Below are 18128 nucleotides of genomic sequence, written 5' to 3' on the forward strand. Positions count from 1 at the left end.
TGCAATGAACAAATTTGTGGAAAATATAACATATAAATGGATACAACAGTTATGTAAGAATATAAGCTTATGTAAATGGATATAACAATTAAAGATATTAAATTACATTAACCTCATATAGTTTACAAATGACTCCAGTCTTACACAGTTTTCAAACCATTCTTTGAGTCCAGTATTAACTTTATACTAAAACACAGTGATAGAACAAAGTGGGGAAGTGTCTGGCCAATGTCATTTATGAACATAGGAGCAAAATGCTAAACAAAAGAGCAAAGTGAATTCAACAACTTATATTAGTAATGATTTTTCACAACAAAGTTTATTTTTTCATAAGTACTGTCATTTTTTAAAAGCTAGAAATGCAATTCGCACTAACAGCTAAAAGGGGAAAACATCATCATTTCATTAAAGTGAAGACAAAACATTGAATAAAATTAAATATCAATTCAAGTTTTAAAAATATCTTAGCAGAGGATAAATGGGAAAGAACTCCCTTAAACAAAAAGATGAAATGTTTTTAAAAAGTGACAGTAACATCACATTTAATGGAATCATTTTCCTTAACATCAGTAAACAAATATAAAAGACTCCCATCGCCATAAAGTTTAATATTGAACAGTAGGTAGTAACCATCACATTAAGACAAAAAAGAAGATATCAAGGCATCCAGTTAGAAAAAGAAGAAACAAACTATCATATTCATAAATAACAATGTAGGTTGGAAAAGTTAAACATATCAATGGGTTAATTATTTGAACTAATAACAAGAGTTTAGCCCTGGTTTGGCTTAGCGGTTGGAGGGTAGGCCTGTGGACCAGAGAGTTCCTAGTTCAGTTGCCCCTAGGGGCACGTACCAAAAAAAAACAAAAACAAAGGGGCACGTACCAAAACAAACAAACAACAAGAGTTTAACAAGTTTTCTGGATACGATATCAACATTAAAAATGCAATTGTATCTCTCTACCTACCAGCACAAGTTGTTACAATGTGTACTGTTTAAAAACATACCACCTCTGAATAAATCTAATATGCAAAAGGCCTTTATCAAGAAAGGTATACTTTATTCAGAGGTGTGTAAAAGCATCGAAATGGACAGATTTATCATGACCATAAATAGGATAAGTGTACAATGTTAGCATGTCAATTTTTCACCAATTTATTGATTGATTCAGAGTAATTCAGTTCAAAGTCTTAGCTGGATTTTCTTTTTCTTTTGGAATGAGGTGAGATTTATTAACAGAACATTAAGTGAAGTTTTCTGCAGTATTTTGGGCATTCACAGTGTACGCGGCCCCTGTATTTATGTAGTTACAAACATTTTCGTTCGCCTTTGTATCCTTTCCAGCCTACTGACTGTACGCACTGTCAGATGGCAAGGCGCAGAGCCTTCACTACTGGAAATCACTGAACACAAACATCTCTCCATTAACTCGGAACCTAAAAGAGCAGGTTTCATTCCCAGTCCCCAGACTGTCTCTCCGGCACTAAGAAGGTGCTTGTTAATTAGGTAATGTGCCATTTCAGTTGCAAAATAATATGTTGCTAACTAATTTGAAAAGTTAAACCCTCCTTCATTATTTTTTTTTTCTTTATTGATTTTAGAGAGAGAAGAAGGGAGAGGGAGAGAGAGAGAAACATCGATGAGAGAGAACATCAATTGGCCACCTCCTACATGCCCCCCACTGGGTTTTGGTCCCGCAACCTGGGCATGTGCCCTGACCAGGAATCAAACCAACAAACCTCTTGGTGCAGGGTCAGTGCTCAACCACTGAGCCACACCAGCCAGGCATTAAGTCCTCTTTTAAATATAAAGCAAGCCAAGGTACATCCATTATCAACCAAAAGGAGTCAAGCACGGGATAGCGAGACAGTATAAATGATCATCTGGATAAGGCATGTTCTTTCAAATACATACAGTTTTCAATGAAGAATAAAAGCAAAGGGAGCAGCCAGTATGCACACCAAGCGTTGTCCCTGAGACCCAGTTGATCCCCTCTTCATTGTTCTGCAGGGAGGAAAAGAAATATTTAAACAATTGGCAAGGACTTCTCTAGTGGAAGAAAGACTACAAAGGTGCATTATTACATCATGTAAACAGCAGGTGGTTCTGTGATGCACCACATGTGCTCCTTCGAGTGCATTGGCTTATATTATCCCCTTTACCACTGCTCAGACCTGTGAACTCCCATCTGATCTGTCCCTTTAATGCCACTCACATTAATAAAATCTAATGTGTTTGAATAGGATTCAATGGGATTTGATTGAACTCAATCAAAGAGTGCTGGTGGGATCAGTCCTTGACGGAAATCTACTAAATTCCATTCCATAAAAATAAATTTAAATAGTATGCAGTGAAATTAATTTTTAATTAATGAACATTTAGTTCAGGCCCATTTTGATCATGAAGTTCAGTTTTCCATTTCTAAATGTGGACCCTATTCAAATGAGGAAAATCCAGTGTCATTCCGAAAGATGCAACAGGAGGCTAATGAGCTACATACATTTTCATTCAGCCCTAATCAAATGAGTTCAATAACATTCAATCACAGAGAGATAAAATGTTCATCTTTAACAACCACATAAAATGTTTACATTGTAACTTCAAAACAATGAGTTTTCCCAACTTTACATCATGGTCTGTAATATGAACTCCACGAGAGCTTTTAGGATTTATTCTGTTTGGTCTTTATACTAACATAGAGCAACATAGAATTAAATGGGTGGGAAACAAAGGAGAATATTTTTATCCTGTTGAATAAGCTGATTTCACAAAATGTATAGGTCACTTGAGATATAGTCTTTTGTATCTGTGAGAATGCCCACATATATGATTTTTAGTTTTATTTTTAAAGTTCTTTTTTTTTTTTTTTTTTAAGTTCTTAATGTAAACAGTAAAATACGGGCATTTGGACTTAGGGTCATAGTTATGAATTTACAAAAAATAATAGTAATAAGTGTTAGAATGACTAGATTATTCTTTAAAAAACCTAATTGGGATTGTTCATGGAGGTGTTACGTTACATTATCACCTGTTCACGTCTTACCTAGAAAACAGGGTCCTGGACTGTATCCCAAAGGGACCTCCGTTCTATGAACTGAACCCACGTTGTCATTTCTGCAAGTCTGTGTATGGCTGACCTGGGTACGACACGGATCACCAGGGCATTCGTGAGTCTCAAGATCTTCCTCTGAGATTCATATTCTACAGATCTTATTCTGTAGGCCAGATAGGAGCCCAGATGAATCTTACCTTAGGTAAGCTGGAAACCCTTCCCTTTACTGCCTGACCTCCCACCAGAGGAAAAAACACAGGAGCCGTTACCCCTCAGGATCCTGAGACTTGGCTGCCAAGGGCCCAGTTCTTGGAGGTCATTGCATAGGCACCAACTCACGTCGAAGACAGGCTGCCTCTACTGAACTCTGCTAGGGGTCTGTTCCCCTTTCCAATGCCTGGGGACAAGGGCAGCTGCCATTGTTCCAATGCCTGGGGACAAGTTAAAGCTGGAACCCTTGGACTGTGCACATCTGGTGCTGAAGGAAAAGGGAGCTCTGTCCTGCTTGATGATCCAAATGACAGCTCTCAGGTTACCTGGAGGGGAGGCTCTCCCGTAGCAAACTTCCTCTCTGCTCCTGCCCAGCCTGGAGCTCATTCTTCTGTCTTACTTTCTTCTTCTCTGGGTCATTAGAAGGAAGGTTCTCACAGGTATGCACTCTAGACTTGCACCAACTAAAGACGTCTTTACTTAGTAAGCATACTATCACCATTCCTACCTCAGAGTGTGGTAATCAGAGCCGAGTGGTTATCTCTGCTGATAAAGGAGAGAAATCTGAGTCAGTGGTGCCCTGGTGCAGATGGAGGGGAGGAGGAAGAGGGGGACTTTTCAGAGTGCAATCACTTCTTTGGAAAGAGGACCCTGCACTGTGGGGGCTTCAGATAGCCAGAGGCTGCAAGACAGCAGGCGCAGGGATGGCTGCATGGATGCTCCAGCAGGGGGCAGTAAGCAGAGCCTCCCAAGGCAGGTTTCTGCTGTGTTTGTACCTGTTCTATTTCCTCTGCTAAAAAGCCCCCTGCAGGGGAGTCATTCATGGAATTTGTAGATAACTAGATAGTAGTAGGTATAATAAAACTAGGTTTCATTAAGCTAAATTGATGCTTTTAGGCTTTCATTTTGGAGACCATAAACCCTCATGGTATTATTTTTAATATCCTCTAGAAGTGGATGAAATGCAACTAATTAAATGTCCCAGAGACCATACTGGGTCTCATCGTAGAATGTACTGGGATAATATTTATTTAAGAAAACTATTAAGATACTTTGTGTAGCCCAGAAGGGACAGAGAACACATTTTGCAAATCACGGGAAGGTCAGGGGGGCACGGCCACACTACCAGCAAGAGGCCCATCTGCGTTTGCCCTGGAGTTTCCAGAACAACTTGTCCTTCTCAGAAAGAATAACAGAGATCTGTTGGTTACTTTAAGTCCTAAGAAACAAGTAGCCTCTTTTCTTTCCCAATTTAAGCATCCATAATAAACCCTTCACCGTCATGAAGCCAGCCCCTGCGTACAGCAGTATAGTGATTATATTTAATTCAGTCCATGTTTGTCTCTTCTAATACAACATGCCTTTGATAAGTTGACTTCTAGTTAACTTAGAATATGGTTCATCATTACCCAGTCTTGCCCCAGGGATGACCCCTATTTAATATCGTTAACAAGAATCTTCCTATTCTGAGGTTGGAGAAGTTCTTGAACTCTTGGCACTGGGTAATTAACTTATTTCTTTTCTAACCACTTCTTAAATTAAATATATATATATATATATATATATATATATATATATATATATATATATTCACTTTTATCGCCTTGAACTGCTTTCCCCCAAAGCCAATTAACAGGTAAATAATGATCCCTAAAGCAAAAATAGTAGACCTTTGTTAGCATAGTGCTGGGATGAGGTGATTCTCTGCTCAAAGAAAATTGAGTCATTCTCTTCTTGCTGAATACCAAATACACACCAAATTAATCATTTATTTCGAGGATGGTGGTTTGATTTAAACCATATGAGCCAGCGCCATAACTCAAGATGCAATGTGCTGTTTCCCGGGACTATGTGTTCCTGACTGCGCCGTACTTCACACCTTTTCCCAGGAAGGAAAACAAAATAGCAGTGACTTTGCGTCCCCCTAACTGGGGCCATTCGTGAGATAAGACTGAAGAATTGTGATTTAAGAAAGAGGTGGGGGATGGCGGGAAAAATGGGAAACGGGGCTACTCTGACCGGCCACGGGTGTGTCCGCTGCTTGCGGTGAATAAAGAAAATGTCACTGCACAGATTCCCGTGGGATCCTGTCCTGGTGTCCAGTAAGACCCCCTCCCCCCAGGGAACTGAGGTCTGCCCGTGGGATGAGCTCAGAGCCTGCATCCCATGCACAGCTTCAGGCTCCTACTGGAACACCCATGGTGCGAGCATCTTGACAAGGTGGTTCCTTTCCTGGCTTGTCCTGCTCCCGGAAGGTGCTGGTGGGAATGTGGCTCCCCTCGCTGCTTCCCCTCTAGCACATTTCTCAGTCTCACGCTGGAGGAGAGGCTGAGACCTTTGCTTCTCTGACACCATTCTGATTTTTACGAAGAACACTGAGCCAGCTCCTTCGGGTCGTAGTGTACCATCGCTCTCCGTAATGAAACGCCAACCTTGGTGGATTGTTCTAGTCCCTGGAGGGATCATGGGAAATGGAGCTGAGGTTCTGAGCTGCGTCCTCTCCTTGGTTATTTGAGGTGCAGACAGGACGAAGGAGCTTCCCATCAGACCGCCCACTAACTCCGCTCCTCCAGATGTCTGGATCCGTTCCCCTCCTCCCCAGCTGTGTGTCTGCTAGCTTCCAGCAATCGTGATGGCCCCAAACTCCTAGGAAACAGAGCGTAGCATCGGGTCAGCTGGAAAAGACGGAGTGCAGTAATGATGAGCTAAGCAGGCTGGGCATGCGTCTACATTTCCAGGGGCAGGTGGTGGCCTGGACAATGCCAGGGGCCTTTGCAAGGTCAGGGGGCACCGCCGCCTTGGCTTCTTCCTGTAACCTGACCAGTGACGGGAGCCGCAGGGACCTCATGCAGCTCACAGGCCAAATGACTTGGCTCAGGTTTCATAGTTTCCATAAATGGGACTTCTTAAGCTTTATTTTATTTTATTTTATTTTATTTTTAACTCTTGACTGCATCAAAAGAAAAGAGAAGTTTTTATTCATTGTGTTGCAACATTGGGAAGCATCAGAAGGTGGATGCTTTTCTCTTTACTCCGATGGAAAGAGAAGGGAGAAGCCAAAGAACCGCATGGAGGACTCAGACGTGGCCCGCTGAATGCTGGGACGAGGCCCAGCTGGACAGAGGCAGGGGGCAGAGGGGCCTCACCCGGGAGCTGGCCTCTCCCTGCCTTCGGAACAGGGCGCTGAAGTCTCCCTCTCTCGTGCTCACGAGATGGCATCAAACCTATTTATTAGAAATCTAGGTGTCATTAATGGTCACACCAAGGGAAAATAGTAACTTTTCCAAAATTAAGTCAAAGCGGGGGGAGGGGGGAGCAGGGAAGAGGGGGTCAGTGGGATAAAAGGGGGGACATCTGTAATACTTTCAACAATAAAGATAAATAAATGAGTGAAACAACAACAGAATAAAATTTTTAAAAAGTACTTGTTGACCTGTTAAAAAAAGTCAATGGCCCTGGCCGGTTTGGCTCAGCGGTTAGAGCGTCGGCCTGTGGTCCTGAGAGACCCGGGTTCGGTTCCCGCTAAGGGCACGTACCTCAGCTGCAGTTTGTCCCCAGCCCTGGTTGGTTGTGCGGGTGGCAGCCACTTGATGTGTTCCTTTCACATCGATGTTTCTCTCTCTCCCTCTGTTCCTCTCTCTCCCTCCCACTCTACCTGAACAAAAAATGGAAAAATGTCCTCGGGTGAGGATAAAAAAAAAAAAAAAAGTCAATGCAACCGGAAAACGCAGAGTTGTTGTGAAGTGGGGGAGGCCCGAACACCTCCTTCCCAGTTTCAGAGCCTTAGTAAGCCGAACCTGGGTCACCGCTCCGTGACTTTAAGTGGCCCGCGTTTTAACAACGTCGTCCCTCAGGAAGACTTAGCAGATCTGAGGGGTCTTGCTGCAGTTTTTACATCACCCAGCCTGGCCCTTACTTCAGTGTGTCAGTGGTTTAGATGGTGTGACCGTTCCCATGGCAACTGATCGAGGGCAAGACTTTTCCTCCTGTTTATTTCCAGCGCTCACACAGATACTGGGACAATATCATTCTCGGAGCTGCTCATTCTCCTCTTTCACCCCCCACCCTCCCTGCTGCTCCCTGGCTGCTTCTCCCCAATTCTACGTGAAACTCCCCTCCGCAAAACCTTTGAGCTGTAAGATAAAAGACAAAGTGTACATGCTCATCTCCTTCTTTAAACTTAGATTCTTTTGGTTGTTGTTGTTGTTGACACTATTATGGATGTTCCCCATTTTCTCCCCTTTGCCCCATCCACCCAGCCTCTGCCCCCACCCCACCCCAGTCCTTCACCACACTGTTGTCTGTGTCCATGGGCTGTGCCTACATGCGCATCAGTTCTTTGGTCAATCTCTTCCCATCCCTCCCATCCCCGTCCCCTCTGAGATCTGTCCGTCGGTTCCATGTCTCTGGTCCTATTTTGTTGTAAATCCTCATCTCAATGGGCTCTGCGGTGAAACAGACCATGCTGACACACTGCTCTTTCAGAAATTCTTTCCTAGTTATTTTTTCCTTCACTCTCTTTGACTACTTTCTTTCTGACCCTCCACTATGGCCAACCACCCCCCTCTCTTCCTGTTGCCTGAACGCTGTTGGAATCTAACAGATCCTAAAGCGTTTTTCTCACCCCCCTGATGGCTCCTAAAATGGGATTCCCAGCCCAGAAAATGCTCCTGTGATCCAGACTACCATAGTCAGTCCCTGTTTCATGTGTCTAGCTCATCACCCTTTCTTCGACATCCCCTAGATGTCTCACCTTCCTGTCACCTACCTCGGTTTAGCACATCCCCATCCTCTTAGTCACCTGAGCCGGAAACCTAGGATGAGCCCAGGACACCCGCTTCCTGCCTTCTCCCCCACCCGAATCCCAGCCGCCCCAAACCAGCTACACCTCCTTAGCCTCTTTCTTGTTTCTCTTCCTCTCCTTTCCCACTACTATTGTGTTCTTTCTCTTCGGGCCGCCCCGACTTCATCCCCCTGAAACCCGCCGTTCATCTGACTGTATCTTTTAAACCTCAAATGTAATCACAATCCCTGCTCGAAATTCTTTCTGTTTCCCATTACTTACAGGATGAAGTTCAACCATCTTAAATAGGGGAGAAATGAACAGTATAAAGCAAGAATAAACCAACACAAAACAGTTTCTTATTTGGAAAAGGTTATTTTTGTGATGTGGCCTTTAGCTACTTTTTTCTTCTTCTTCTTCTTTATTGATTTGCGAGAAAGAGAGGAAGGGAGAGGGAGAGAGAGAAATAGAAACATCCATGAAGACAATATCAATTGGCCGCCTCCTGCATGCCCCCTACTGGGGATTTGGCCCACAACCTGGGCATGCACCCCAACCAGAAATTGAACCGGCAACCTGTTGGTGTATGGGTCAACGCTCAACCACTGAGCCACACCAGCCGGGTCTTTATCTACTATTTATTACCACCAACTCCTGCTCTCCTCTCAAACATGTCTCGTCAGCCCATTCCACCACAGATGTACATACTCCTGTCTAACTTTCCATACAGAAGTTGATCGTGGGAGCCCTTACCTGTACATCCTTAGTCACCTGGTGACACCCACTCAACCTTCCAGATGGAGCTCAAATATTTTAACTTTTCTAGAAAGTCTTCCTTCATGGCCTCTTTCTCTCGCTCATCCTCCTCTGTGTTCACAGTACTTATTAAGATGTATTCTCAGTCTGTATCTTTCTCCTCCCTCATTCTGTTGAGTTTCTTATAATGTTTGACGCATAATGGAAACTCAGTGGATGTTTGATGATTGGATGGATGGATGGATGGATGGATGGCCAAATACTGAAGGAAAGTATGTTGTTGTATAAAGAGCATTGTACAATGTCTTGTGAGATATAGTGTCGAACTTCTGGTTTGGAAGCTAATCCGTGTGATTGAAAGAATCACTTAACTTTTCTAGACCCAAGTTCCTTACCTGTAAACTAAGGTGGTCCTACTGAGACACAGCGAAAGTCCACGTTTCGCTCTAATATTCTACAACCTCCATGACTGTTATTTCACAGAAAAGCACAGCAAGTCGTGAACGGGTTTCTGTTACAGAATCACGGGGTACCAATATGCCCCCACTGTGGACGTACCCCATCTGGACAGCCAGTTCACAGAACAGACTCCTAAGTTACAGAAGCTTGACTGTAAACGTTTCTTCTAAGGAAAGGGGTACATATCCTGCTGGGAAAACTTGACCTTACAGGTCCCTCTGTTATTTTTGTTGTTGTTAATCCTCACCCAAGGATATTTTCCCATTGATTTTTAGGGAGAGTGGAAAGGAGGGAGGGAGGAAGGGAGTGGGGGGAGAGAAGGGGGAGGGAGAGAGGGAGGGAGGAGGGAGAGAGAGAGAGAGAGAAAGGGAAAGAGAAACATCATGTGAGACAGACGCATTGATTGGTTGTCTCCCGCATGACCCGACTGGGCCAGGGGATCGAACCTGCAACCCAGGCACGTGCCCTTGACCAGAAACCAAACCTGCGACCCTTTGTTGGACAGGTCCTCTCTCTCACCGCTGGGCCAAACCAGCCAGGGCCCCCTGCTTTTTAATTAAACGTTCCTATTATGGAAATGCATGCACTTCGAAGAGGGGTAAGCGATGTTCGGTCTGTCCGAAGAAGGTGGGGGAAGGGAGCCGTTGTCCTGACTCATGCCTACTCCTGTCTCAACGTGCCTTCCCCTCCCTCGCAGACGGAAGTCCCTACACCTGGTGGGTCGGCAGAGCCAACGAGAAGCACTACTACTGGGGCGGCTCCGGGCCCGGAATTCAGAAATGCGCCTGCGGCATCGAGCGCAACTGCACGGACCCCAAGTACTACTGCAACTGCGACGCGGACTACAAGCAGTGGTGAGTGTGCGCGGCCCTCCCGCGCTTCCCGGCCGCTAACGGGAGCGGGCCAGTCCGAAAAGTGCCGGGGTCACGCGGGGACAGGTTCGGGAGGTTTGGAACTCACCCAGAGCACAGATGTCAAGAGCGTTGGGAAAACACAAAAGCAGAAGGAGGTCAGGGCTGCAAGGGTGTGCATCGAAAAGCAGACGGCCCATAATGGACGTGTCCACTTATTATCCAGAGAGGAGGGAAGCGAGCCGAGGAGCGGGCGGTGATTTGCAGTATAGACAGTGTGCTTTGTAGCTGTGGAGGGGGTGGCACGGGTGGGAGCCCACGTGGGGGCCCGTGAGAGCGCCCACAGTCGCGCCACCGAGGGCTAGTGCGTCCACCTCCTGCCACGTTTGCTTTGGGCAGCTGGACGAGGAAAAGGACGGGGTGGGGGAGGGACGGGGAACCGCTCTTGGCTCCTGTCTTCAGCCGGAGTGCTTGCTGCTCTCCTTCCTCTTCACACCCTGAACGGTGTAGAACTTGGATAGACATCCGTTCCAGAAAGATCTGTTTGGGGTTTCTTTCATCCCTCGACTGGCTTTTGTCCTGCTGCGCAGTGAGTGGCGGGGTTTGTGTCAGTGACAGATGAAGATAAAGTCAGCTGTCACTCCGTGTGAGACGGAGGCCCGGGAAGCGCAGGTGAAGACCGCACACCTAAGCAGGTTCTTCCCGGAGCACCCAGCCCGCAGGCACCTGCGTCGGGGCTGCAGACCCGGAGAGGCGCTCTGTTCCCGCCGGCCTCCAGGTGGCGGCAGAGAGCGCGGCCCAGCCTGTCTTCGCAGGACCAGCCCCAAATCACTGGGGTGGCCTCCGTTTTGCACTATTTAGAAGGCAATTTACAAAACAAGTTTAGTCCACCAGTTAACTGTAAACTAACTCTGATTTAAAGTTATGGATACATTTTTGTAGGGTGTCAACCTATCTTTCAAAGGCTTTTTTTCTTATTTTTTGGTAAATGAATTACCGAGGCTACCTATTGCCGTGACTTAGTTTCTGTGTATGCATGCATGCATGTATGCATGTATGTATGATGTGTGTATGTATGTATGTATGTAAATCGCTATTATTATTCTCTGACTGTGGCATATTGTAAAGAGAAAAGCATGGCATCCCATTCTTCATTGTGTCTGAAAGCTGTTCGTGCACACCGTCTATACAAAGACTGGGAGTCGGGGAAATGGAGTCAGAAGGCCAGCTGAATGAAGTTAACTTTCTTCTTCCTGCCATGGGTCAGTCGTTCATTCTGTCCGTCATTCACTCAGCAAATATTGGTGGAAGTCCTCTGCGCCAGGGACTCATCTAGGGGTGAGATAAGCGAATGGCAATCATGAGCGTCCCAGCCCTGATTTATGCTCTGTGGACCCGTTTTATACTTGTGTGTCCTTCAGCAAGTCCCAAGACACTCCCAGATTCATTGCCCTTTGGGAAGCCCGGGTTGGGGGCAGCCTCCCTGGCTGCAGGCGTGAGCTGTCACGGATGGTTCCGGCCAGGCACCCCACGCTGTTCCGTGACTCCTACCATGGAGGAGCACGGAGACATTCGGGAAAGGAAAACAGGGTGCATGCATCCATGGCGTTCATTCTGGTCAGACTGCACGCTAAGTGCTGGGGATGCCAGGACAAATAGAGCACGTTCTCTGTCCTCGCGGTGCTGGGAAAACGCCACCCACAGGTAGACAAGGTAGTACACTCCGTGCTCTGCTGAAGACATTGCAGGACGCACACTGAAGTCTAACTGAGGCAGTGGAGGGAAGAGCTGGGAGAGTCCTCACAGAGAGGCATGCTAGACAGAGACAGGTTGCCGCCACACTCCTCCTTCAAGGTGGTCTTGGAGGAGAGGCATGAACACGCGTGATCAGGTTGGGGAACGTCTGAACAGTAGCTCCGGAACATGATGTGGAGAAGAAAGGAGAGCCACAGTAAGGCTAAGCATGTAGGAGGTATCACATTAGAGCTTCCATTCTTTTTAGGGGCAGTAAGAGTTTGTATTTATCTACAACAAGCCATGGAGGAGGCTTGATGGGAGAGGCGGGAGAGGGGCCGGAGGCTGCCATGATAGCCCTTGAAAGACATCGGAGGCAAAACCATGGAGAAGAGGAAATGTATATGAGATACTTTGGAAGTGATATGTACAGAACTTGATAGTTATGGCTATTCAAGAAGAAAAAGAGGAGACGGGGTGGGCTCCCCGTCAGGCACCCAGAAATGGACTGGAAGCATGGTCATATATCAGGCTAAGGGATAGAGCTTGGAGTGGGTAGATGATGCGTTCAGCTGTGAAAATATTAAGTTTGAGGCACCAGCATCACATCATATCCAAACCCAGAGGGACACCATTAGTAGGATCACCGATAAGACATGTAGACTATAGAGAAATGCATTTGCATCTGAAAACATTTCCAAGAACACACCTGAATTCAGATCAGGGAGAAGCAACCTCGCGCTCACACACACCCCTCTGGCAGGGTCCGATTGGATCGTGACTTTTCACAGTTACTCAGAGACTCAGACACTGCTGCTGTCTTGTTTCCTTCTGGCTGAGTCGCAGCTAACGCATCCTCGCCACTTTGCTTTTTTGAAGTGTGTCTAATGTCTCATAATGGAGGCATTGTACTTTGAGCAGACAGAAAGTATGATGAATATGTTTATAATAAATAGTTATTAAGATGACCTTCCCTATTTGGCACAAGAAAGAAAGTTTTTGGTGATGTCTTATCAGTCTTTGAATTCACCAGCACTGGGCGAAGGACTCCCTCCATGGGTGCTTTCAATATTTTGGAATGAGTTTTTCTAGAGGTGTGTTCCAAAACTGTCAGGGGCAGGGGACAAAGAGCAAGACTTGGAGCTGGGACACTTGATATCTGGGCCCAGATTTGCTATTTTTCAGGGAGGATTTAACAGTTCTAAAACTAAGACTTATTGTCTGCATCATAAAAATAAATCTTGCATTGTCAGATTTTGTGAGAATTACATGGAATATAGAACATCAGATTGCTGCTTGCAGTTCTTAATTATGTAGTTCTCACTGCAATTCTTAATTATTCCAAATGAATCTTAAGGAATGAAAACAGACCTTGGAAAATAGGTTCCTTCCTGTTCTCCACCTGCTATGCAGCAGGTCTCGGTCAAATTATACCACTTGGCAGCCCTGGGGAGCAGGGATCATCAAGTGAAGAGAAGATACATGTCCCCCAGGGCCATCAACCTTCAGAGATGTGGAGCCAGGCTGTTGTGCTGAATGCATCAAGGTGTGTGTTCCAAGGAACCCCTTGCTTCTTCCATTCTCACAGGGCAAGGAGAGTGGCTTGGTCAGTGGGGAAAATCACCCTTAGGGCACCAGGTGTCTGGCGCAGGGGTCAGCTGTCTACAGCATCGTCTGGGAGTCCAGGAACAGGGAGGGAGCCGGACCCCTTTAGGCAGCTGACTTTGGGTGCAGCCTCCCTGACTAGAAGTGGGGAGCACACTGAGCTGGTCCCTTGTCTGGGCAGCCAGAGTGTGTGCTCCCAAGTCACTGCTATTCAAGTCTGTCTGTCCTACACAGAGGGGAACTGAGTCAGAACAAGGACAATCTAGTGCAGAGATCCGGGGGCACCCCACGTGCGCGAAACCACATACGTTGGGACATAAACATTATAAAAAGGTTCTACGGAATCTCACGCTTTCAGACACTGTGTCAGCTGAGAAAGTTCTCTCTTCCAATAACCGCACCTTAATCGCAGTGAATCGTGCGATTGCAGTGGACGGAGACAGGAACCGGTGACAACTTCTCCGGGGCCATTTCCCTGTATGTGGCCTAAGGCAGGACATGGGACTTCTGTCAGGTTTCCTGTCAACAGAATATAAATCGCGCTTCCCAACTGGTGTGAAGATTTGGGAAAGTACTGTTACAGATGAATGTTTAAAATTGCAATAGGGTATGTTATTGTTAATGGGACCCGAGCTCAAATTCATTAAAATTATCCTAAATTACAGATTGATAAATTGGGGCCCAGGAAAATTTAACTTCTTTTCCAACAACGATATTACTTTCCCAAAAAATGAGAGGCAAAGAGAAGACCAAGACCGAACGTCCCGCCCGGTGGTCTCCTACCCTGCCATGGTCAAGGAAGTGCTGTGTCAACTGCTTCGATGTAAGTTCCCAATGTAGAGCTTAGACAACAGACCCGTATGGCATATGTTCTTTTTTAAAGGACCCTAAAACTTCGATTAAGCATTTGTTCTTCTGGGCGAGAGTAAAATACACAGACACGGGGCTCAGATAAATGCAGGTGTGGCCGCCTGCGCCCGGGACGCACCGCAAAGCGGCAGTGGCCAGTGAGCACTAGAACCGTCTCAAGAACTGCCGGACGGTCTACGCTGTGAGAAGTTTTGCACTGTTACCTCCGAGATTGAAAGTAAATTTAATATGTGTGATTTACTCCTCACAGACGTGGTAACTGTCGCCACCTGCGGTGCCAGAATCCCAGTCAAGCGAAAGCCTGGGTCTTAGCTGCGTGCCCACCACCGGGTAATTCCGGGTCTCTTGTTGCCTGACTCAATGAGCTGTGTCATCCCATCTGAAATGAGCAATTCCAACACGGAATGACCGGCGCGATCATGCCCTCCTAGCTTGAGTGCCCTTCTCTCGCTGTAGAATTTCGGGATGGCCGTGTCCTGGCCAAGAGGAACACATTCATGGGGGAGAATTGGTGAGGCGGAAACCCATGAGTACAGTCTTTGTGTCCCAGTTAGAAAGCAGTTCCCAACTCAGTATGAGAAAGGCCCGTCAAATACTCTCCCCACGCACCCTCTCCACTGACCCCGAATGGGATTGGCTTGTCTATTGGCTTGTGTTTCTCCCTGGGCCAGAAATAGTCCATGACCCAGGTTTGCAGGCAGCCAAAACTCTCGGTGTCTGCAGCCAGAAACTTACATTTGATTGGGTCCGCCTACTCTCCCGCATCAGGCTGCTAAATATTTTGAGTATTTTGACAAGTAATCATTTTTCTTTTTTTTTTTAAATATGTTTTTATTGATTTTTTGAGAGAGAGAGAAAGGGAGTGGGAGAGAAACATTGACGTGAGACAGAAACATCAATCAGCTGCCTCCTGCACGCCCCCTACTGGGGATCGAGCCTGCAACCTGGACATGTGCCCTGACGGGGAATCGAACCAGGGCCTCTCAGTCCTCAGGGTGACACTCAATCCACTGAGCCACACTGGCCAGACAGTAATCATTTTTCATTGTTTTTAAATATCATCTAACCTTAATAATGGTTTACCACGCAACGTATTTGCTTTTACTCAAATCCAAATACTTATATGTGTATCTCATTCATCACATTGTTCAGATAATAGTAGTGAGCACTTACTGAGTGTTGATTACGTGCCAGGTACTGTTCCAAGTGCGTCAATGTGCCGTGCCATTTTCAATACCGCATTGACCTTCGATGAAGGTACTGTTCTGCAGATGAGGACATTAAACCCCAGGGAGGTTAAGTGACTTCCCCTGGTCACACAGGTAATGTGGTCAAGTCGAGATTCAAACCCGGGGCAGGCAAACTCCATGGTCCTGCTTGGATATCACACAGCAGACATAAACTCTGCACAATGTTTAACATATGCACTACATACAGTATGATTTTATGTTTTCCTTTTTTTTTTATTGTGATAAACTACACCTAGCAAAAAAATGTACTAGCTTAGGTTTTCCATTGTACAGTTAGTTCAGTGGTGTCAAGTGCGTTCCTTTTATCATGCCACTGTCGCTACCATCCATCTCCAGCAGGCTTTCTATGTTGCACAACTGAAAGTCTGTCCCTATTAATCAATAACTCCCCATTGCTCCCTGCCCCCAGCCCCTGGCACCACCATGCTTCTTCCTGTCTCTGGATTTGACTGCTTAGCACCTCATAAAATGGAATCATGTGGAACCTATTCTTTTGTGACTGGCCCATTGCACTTAGCATGGTGCCCTCAAGGTTATTCTACACCGTTGCTGGTGTCAGACGCCCCCTTTCGTCCTAAGATGGAATAATATTCCATTTATGCATAGACCACATTCTGTTTCTTCATCCATCGCTAGACACTGGGGTGGCCCCCACATTTCAGCACTTGCGAGTAATGCTACCACGAACATGCGTCTACCGTTTTATTGTGAATACCTCCCTTTACGCAGCTCTTTGGTATTCCTGGGTTTTTCTTAATCTCTTGTTTTGATTGTACATTAGAAGTAATTTTATCGCGCATAGGTTCCAGTTATTTTCCACATTGTAACCTGGTTTGGAATCACGCTTGCCTGCTCAGGGACATGAAGACGAAAGGCCCCTCCGCTGAGGGTTGCTTCAGCGCGCACCTCCCTGCACGGCAGAGCAGAGCCTAGACGAGAGCATGCTCCCAGGGCGAAGGCACACCTGTGTGTCGCTAAGAGCATCTGTTGTCATTGCTCCACCACACAGCACACCCCGTGCCCACCCACGGCGTTGCGTGACTTCCCGGGTGCAGCCTGGGAGGCGTCCAAGGACAACTCCCCGGTCCTTCCGCTCTGACCTTCCTGCCTGGGTGCCTGCGGTCGCCCCTGCTGGCGAGATTCTTGTTCTGTGTGCTGTGGCCGCGGTCTCGGTGTGACGGTCCCTGATGCGCCTGCAGAGGGACGCGTGCCCCCAGGCATGCCCAGCAGGAGCAAAGCCCACTGAGTCTCTCACGGAGACGTGGCTGAGGGCTCGGGGCTTATAGAAAGATGTCTCTGCTGCCTGCAATGACTGCTCCTGGAGGCCACAGTCAGGACTCTGGCCAAGTCCCTGCCCTGGATGGCAGAAATGCTGTCACCAAGGATGTCCCCCAGGCTCCCCTGAACATTGGGATCTACACTGGAACCTCTCCCAGAGCCCAGAGGGAGAGGACGTCCGTCCTCCCTGTCCCAAGCCCTACCTCAGTTCCCCGAGGAGGACGTTTGTTTCCCAGGCTGATCAATAGTGTAAATATTGATTTCCCTTTAGGAGAAGAAATAGCTGTGCCGAGCCCCGTGGCCTGGAACAAGCCATCCTAGTAGCCTGTGCTGGGTACCTGGGTGTCTCGAGTGTTTTCCTGAGTCTGGGTTCCATCTTAGGTGACATCTTCTTTGTGACAGCCTGAGCCAGTGTGTGCGGTGACAACATCAGTCCAGTTTTATTTCATGCTCCTCATGAGGAGAGAAGTCAAGGAAGCCACCTTTCTTGGGGCAATTTGGAAATTGCTATCCAAACTTGAATGCATAATTCCTTTGACCCAACCCTTCACTATGTGATGTCTACTCTTTCTCTCTCTCTCTTTAAAAAATATGTTTGTATTAATTTCAAAGAGAGAAAGGGAGAGAGAGAGAAAAAAAAAAAACATTGATGAGAGAGAAACATTGATCAGCTGCCTCCTGCATTCCCCCTACTGGGGATTGAACCTGCAACCTGGGCCTGTGCCCTGACCAGGGATCGAACGGTGCCCTCCTGGTGCATGAGATGGTGTTCAACCACTGAGCCGTACCGGCTGGGGGCATCTCTTAAATGAATGCAAGCATATATAAACGCTACGTCATCTTTTTCATGTTCTGAAGCAGTCAAAACCAGCCAAACCCAAATAGAAATGTCTTTTAATCGAGTGCGAGACGATCTCACTGTGAATGGAAGAAAACAGATACACAAACGCTTGTGCAGAAGTGTGGCCAAGGTGAAAGGCAACAGAAAAACTGAAGGATAGTACATCCGATATGAGTCTGTTTAAAAAAAAAAATGCATACAGGTCCATAACCCTTACACCCGCATGGACAGTTTTTGGAAACCGCACAAAATAAATGCCTGATAACAGTCCAAACAGTGGACTACGGAGGAGGGCTCCTGTGGGAGGCTGTCTTTATTTCCGTGTGCATCTTATTTATCCTCTTAGTTTCTGCCATGATTCTGTGGAAACTGCTCAATTAAAAACAGTTTTAATCATTTAGAAAACTAAAATAAAAGAGCAAGGGCCGCCACAGGCAT

General features: G+C 46.5%; 1 protein-coding gene across 1 annotated transcript in view; it reads left to right on the forward strand.

Annotated features, from left to right (window-relative positions):
* Window positions 1-18128, forward strand: part of CNTNAP2 (contactin associated protein 2) — a 1693809-nt gene that overhangs the window by 1339371 nt on the left and 336310 nt on the right. The window contains exon 14 of the mRNA XM_036246733.1: window positions 9959-10115. Coding sequence (XP_036102626.1) covers window positions 9959-10115 — 157 coding nt within the window. The remainder of the gene's footprint in view (window positions 1-9958; window positions 10116-18128) is intronic.

This window comes from Molossus molossus, unplaced genomic scaffold, assembly GCF_014108415.1.
Source record: "Molossus molossus isolate mMolMol1 unplaced genomic scaffold, mMolMol1.p scaffold_m16_p_7, whole genome shotgun sequence".
Classification (NCBI taxonomy): Eukaryota; Metazoa; Chordata; class Mammalia; order Chiroptera; family Molossidae; genus Molossus; species Molossus molossus.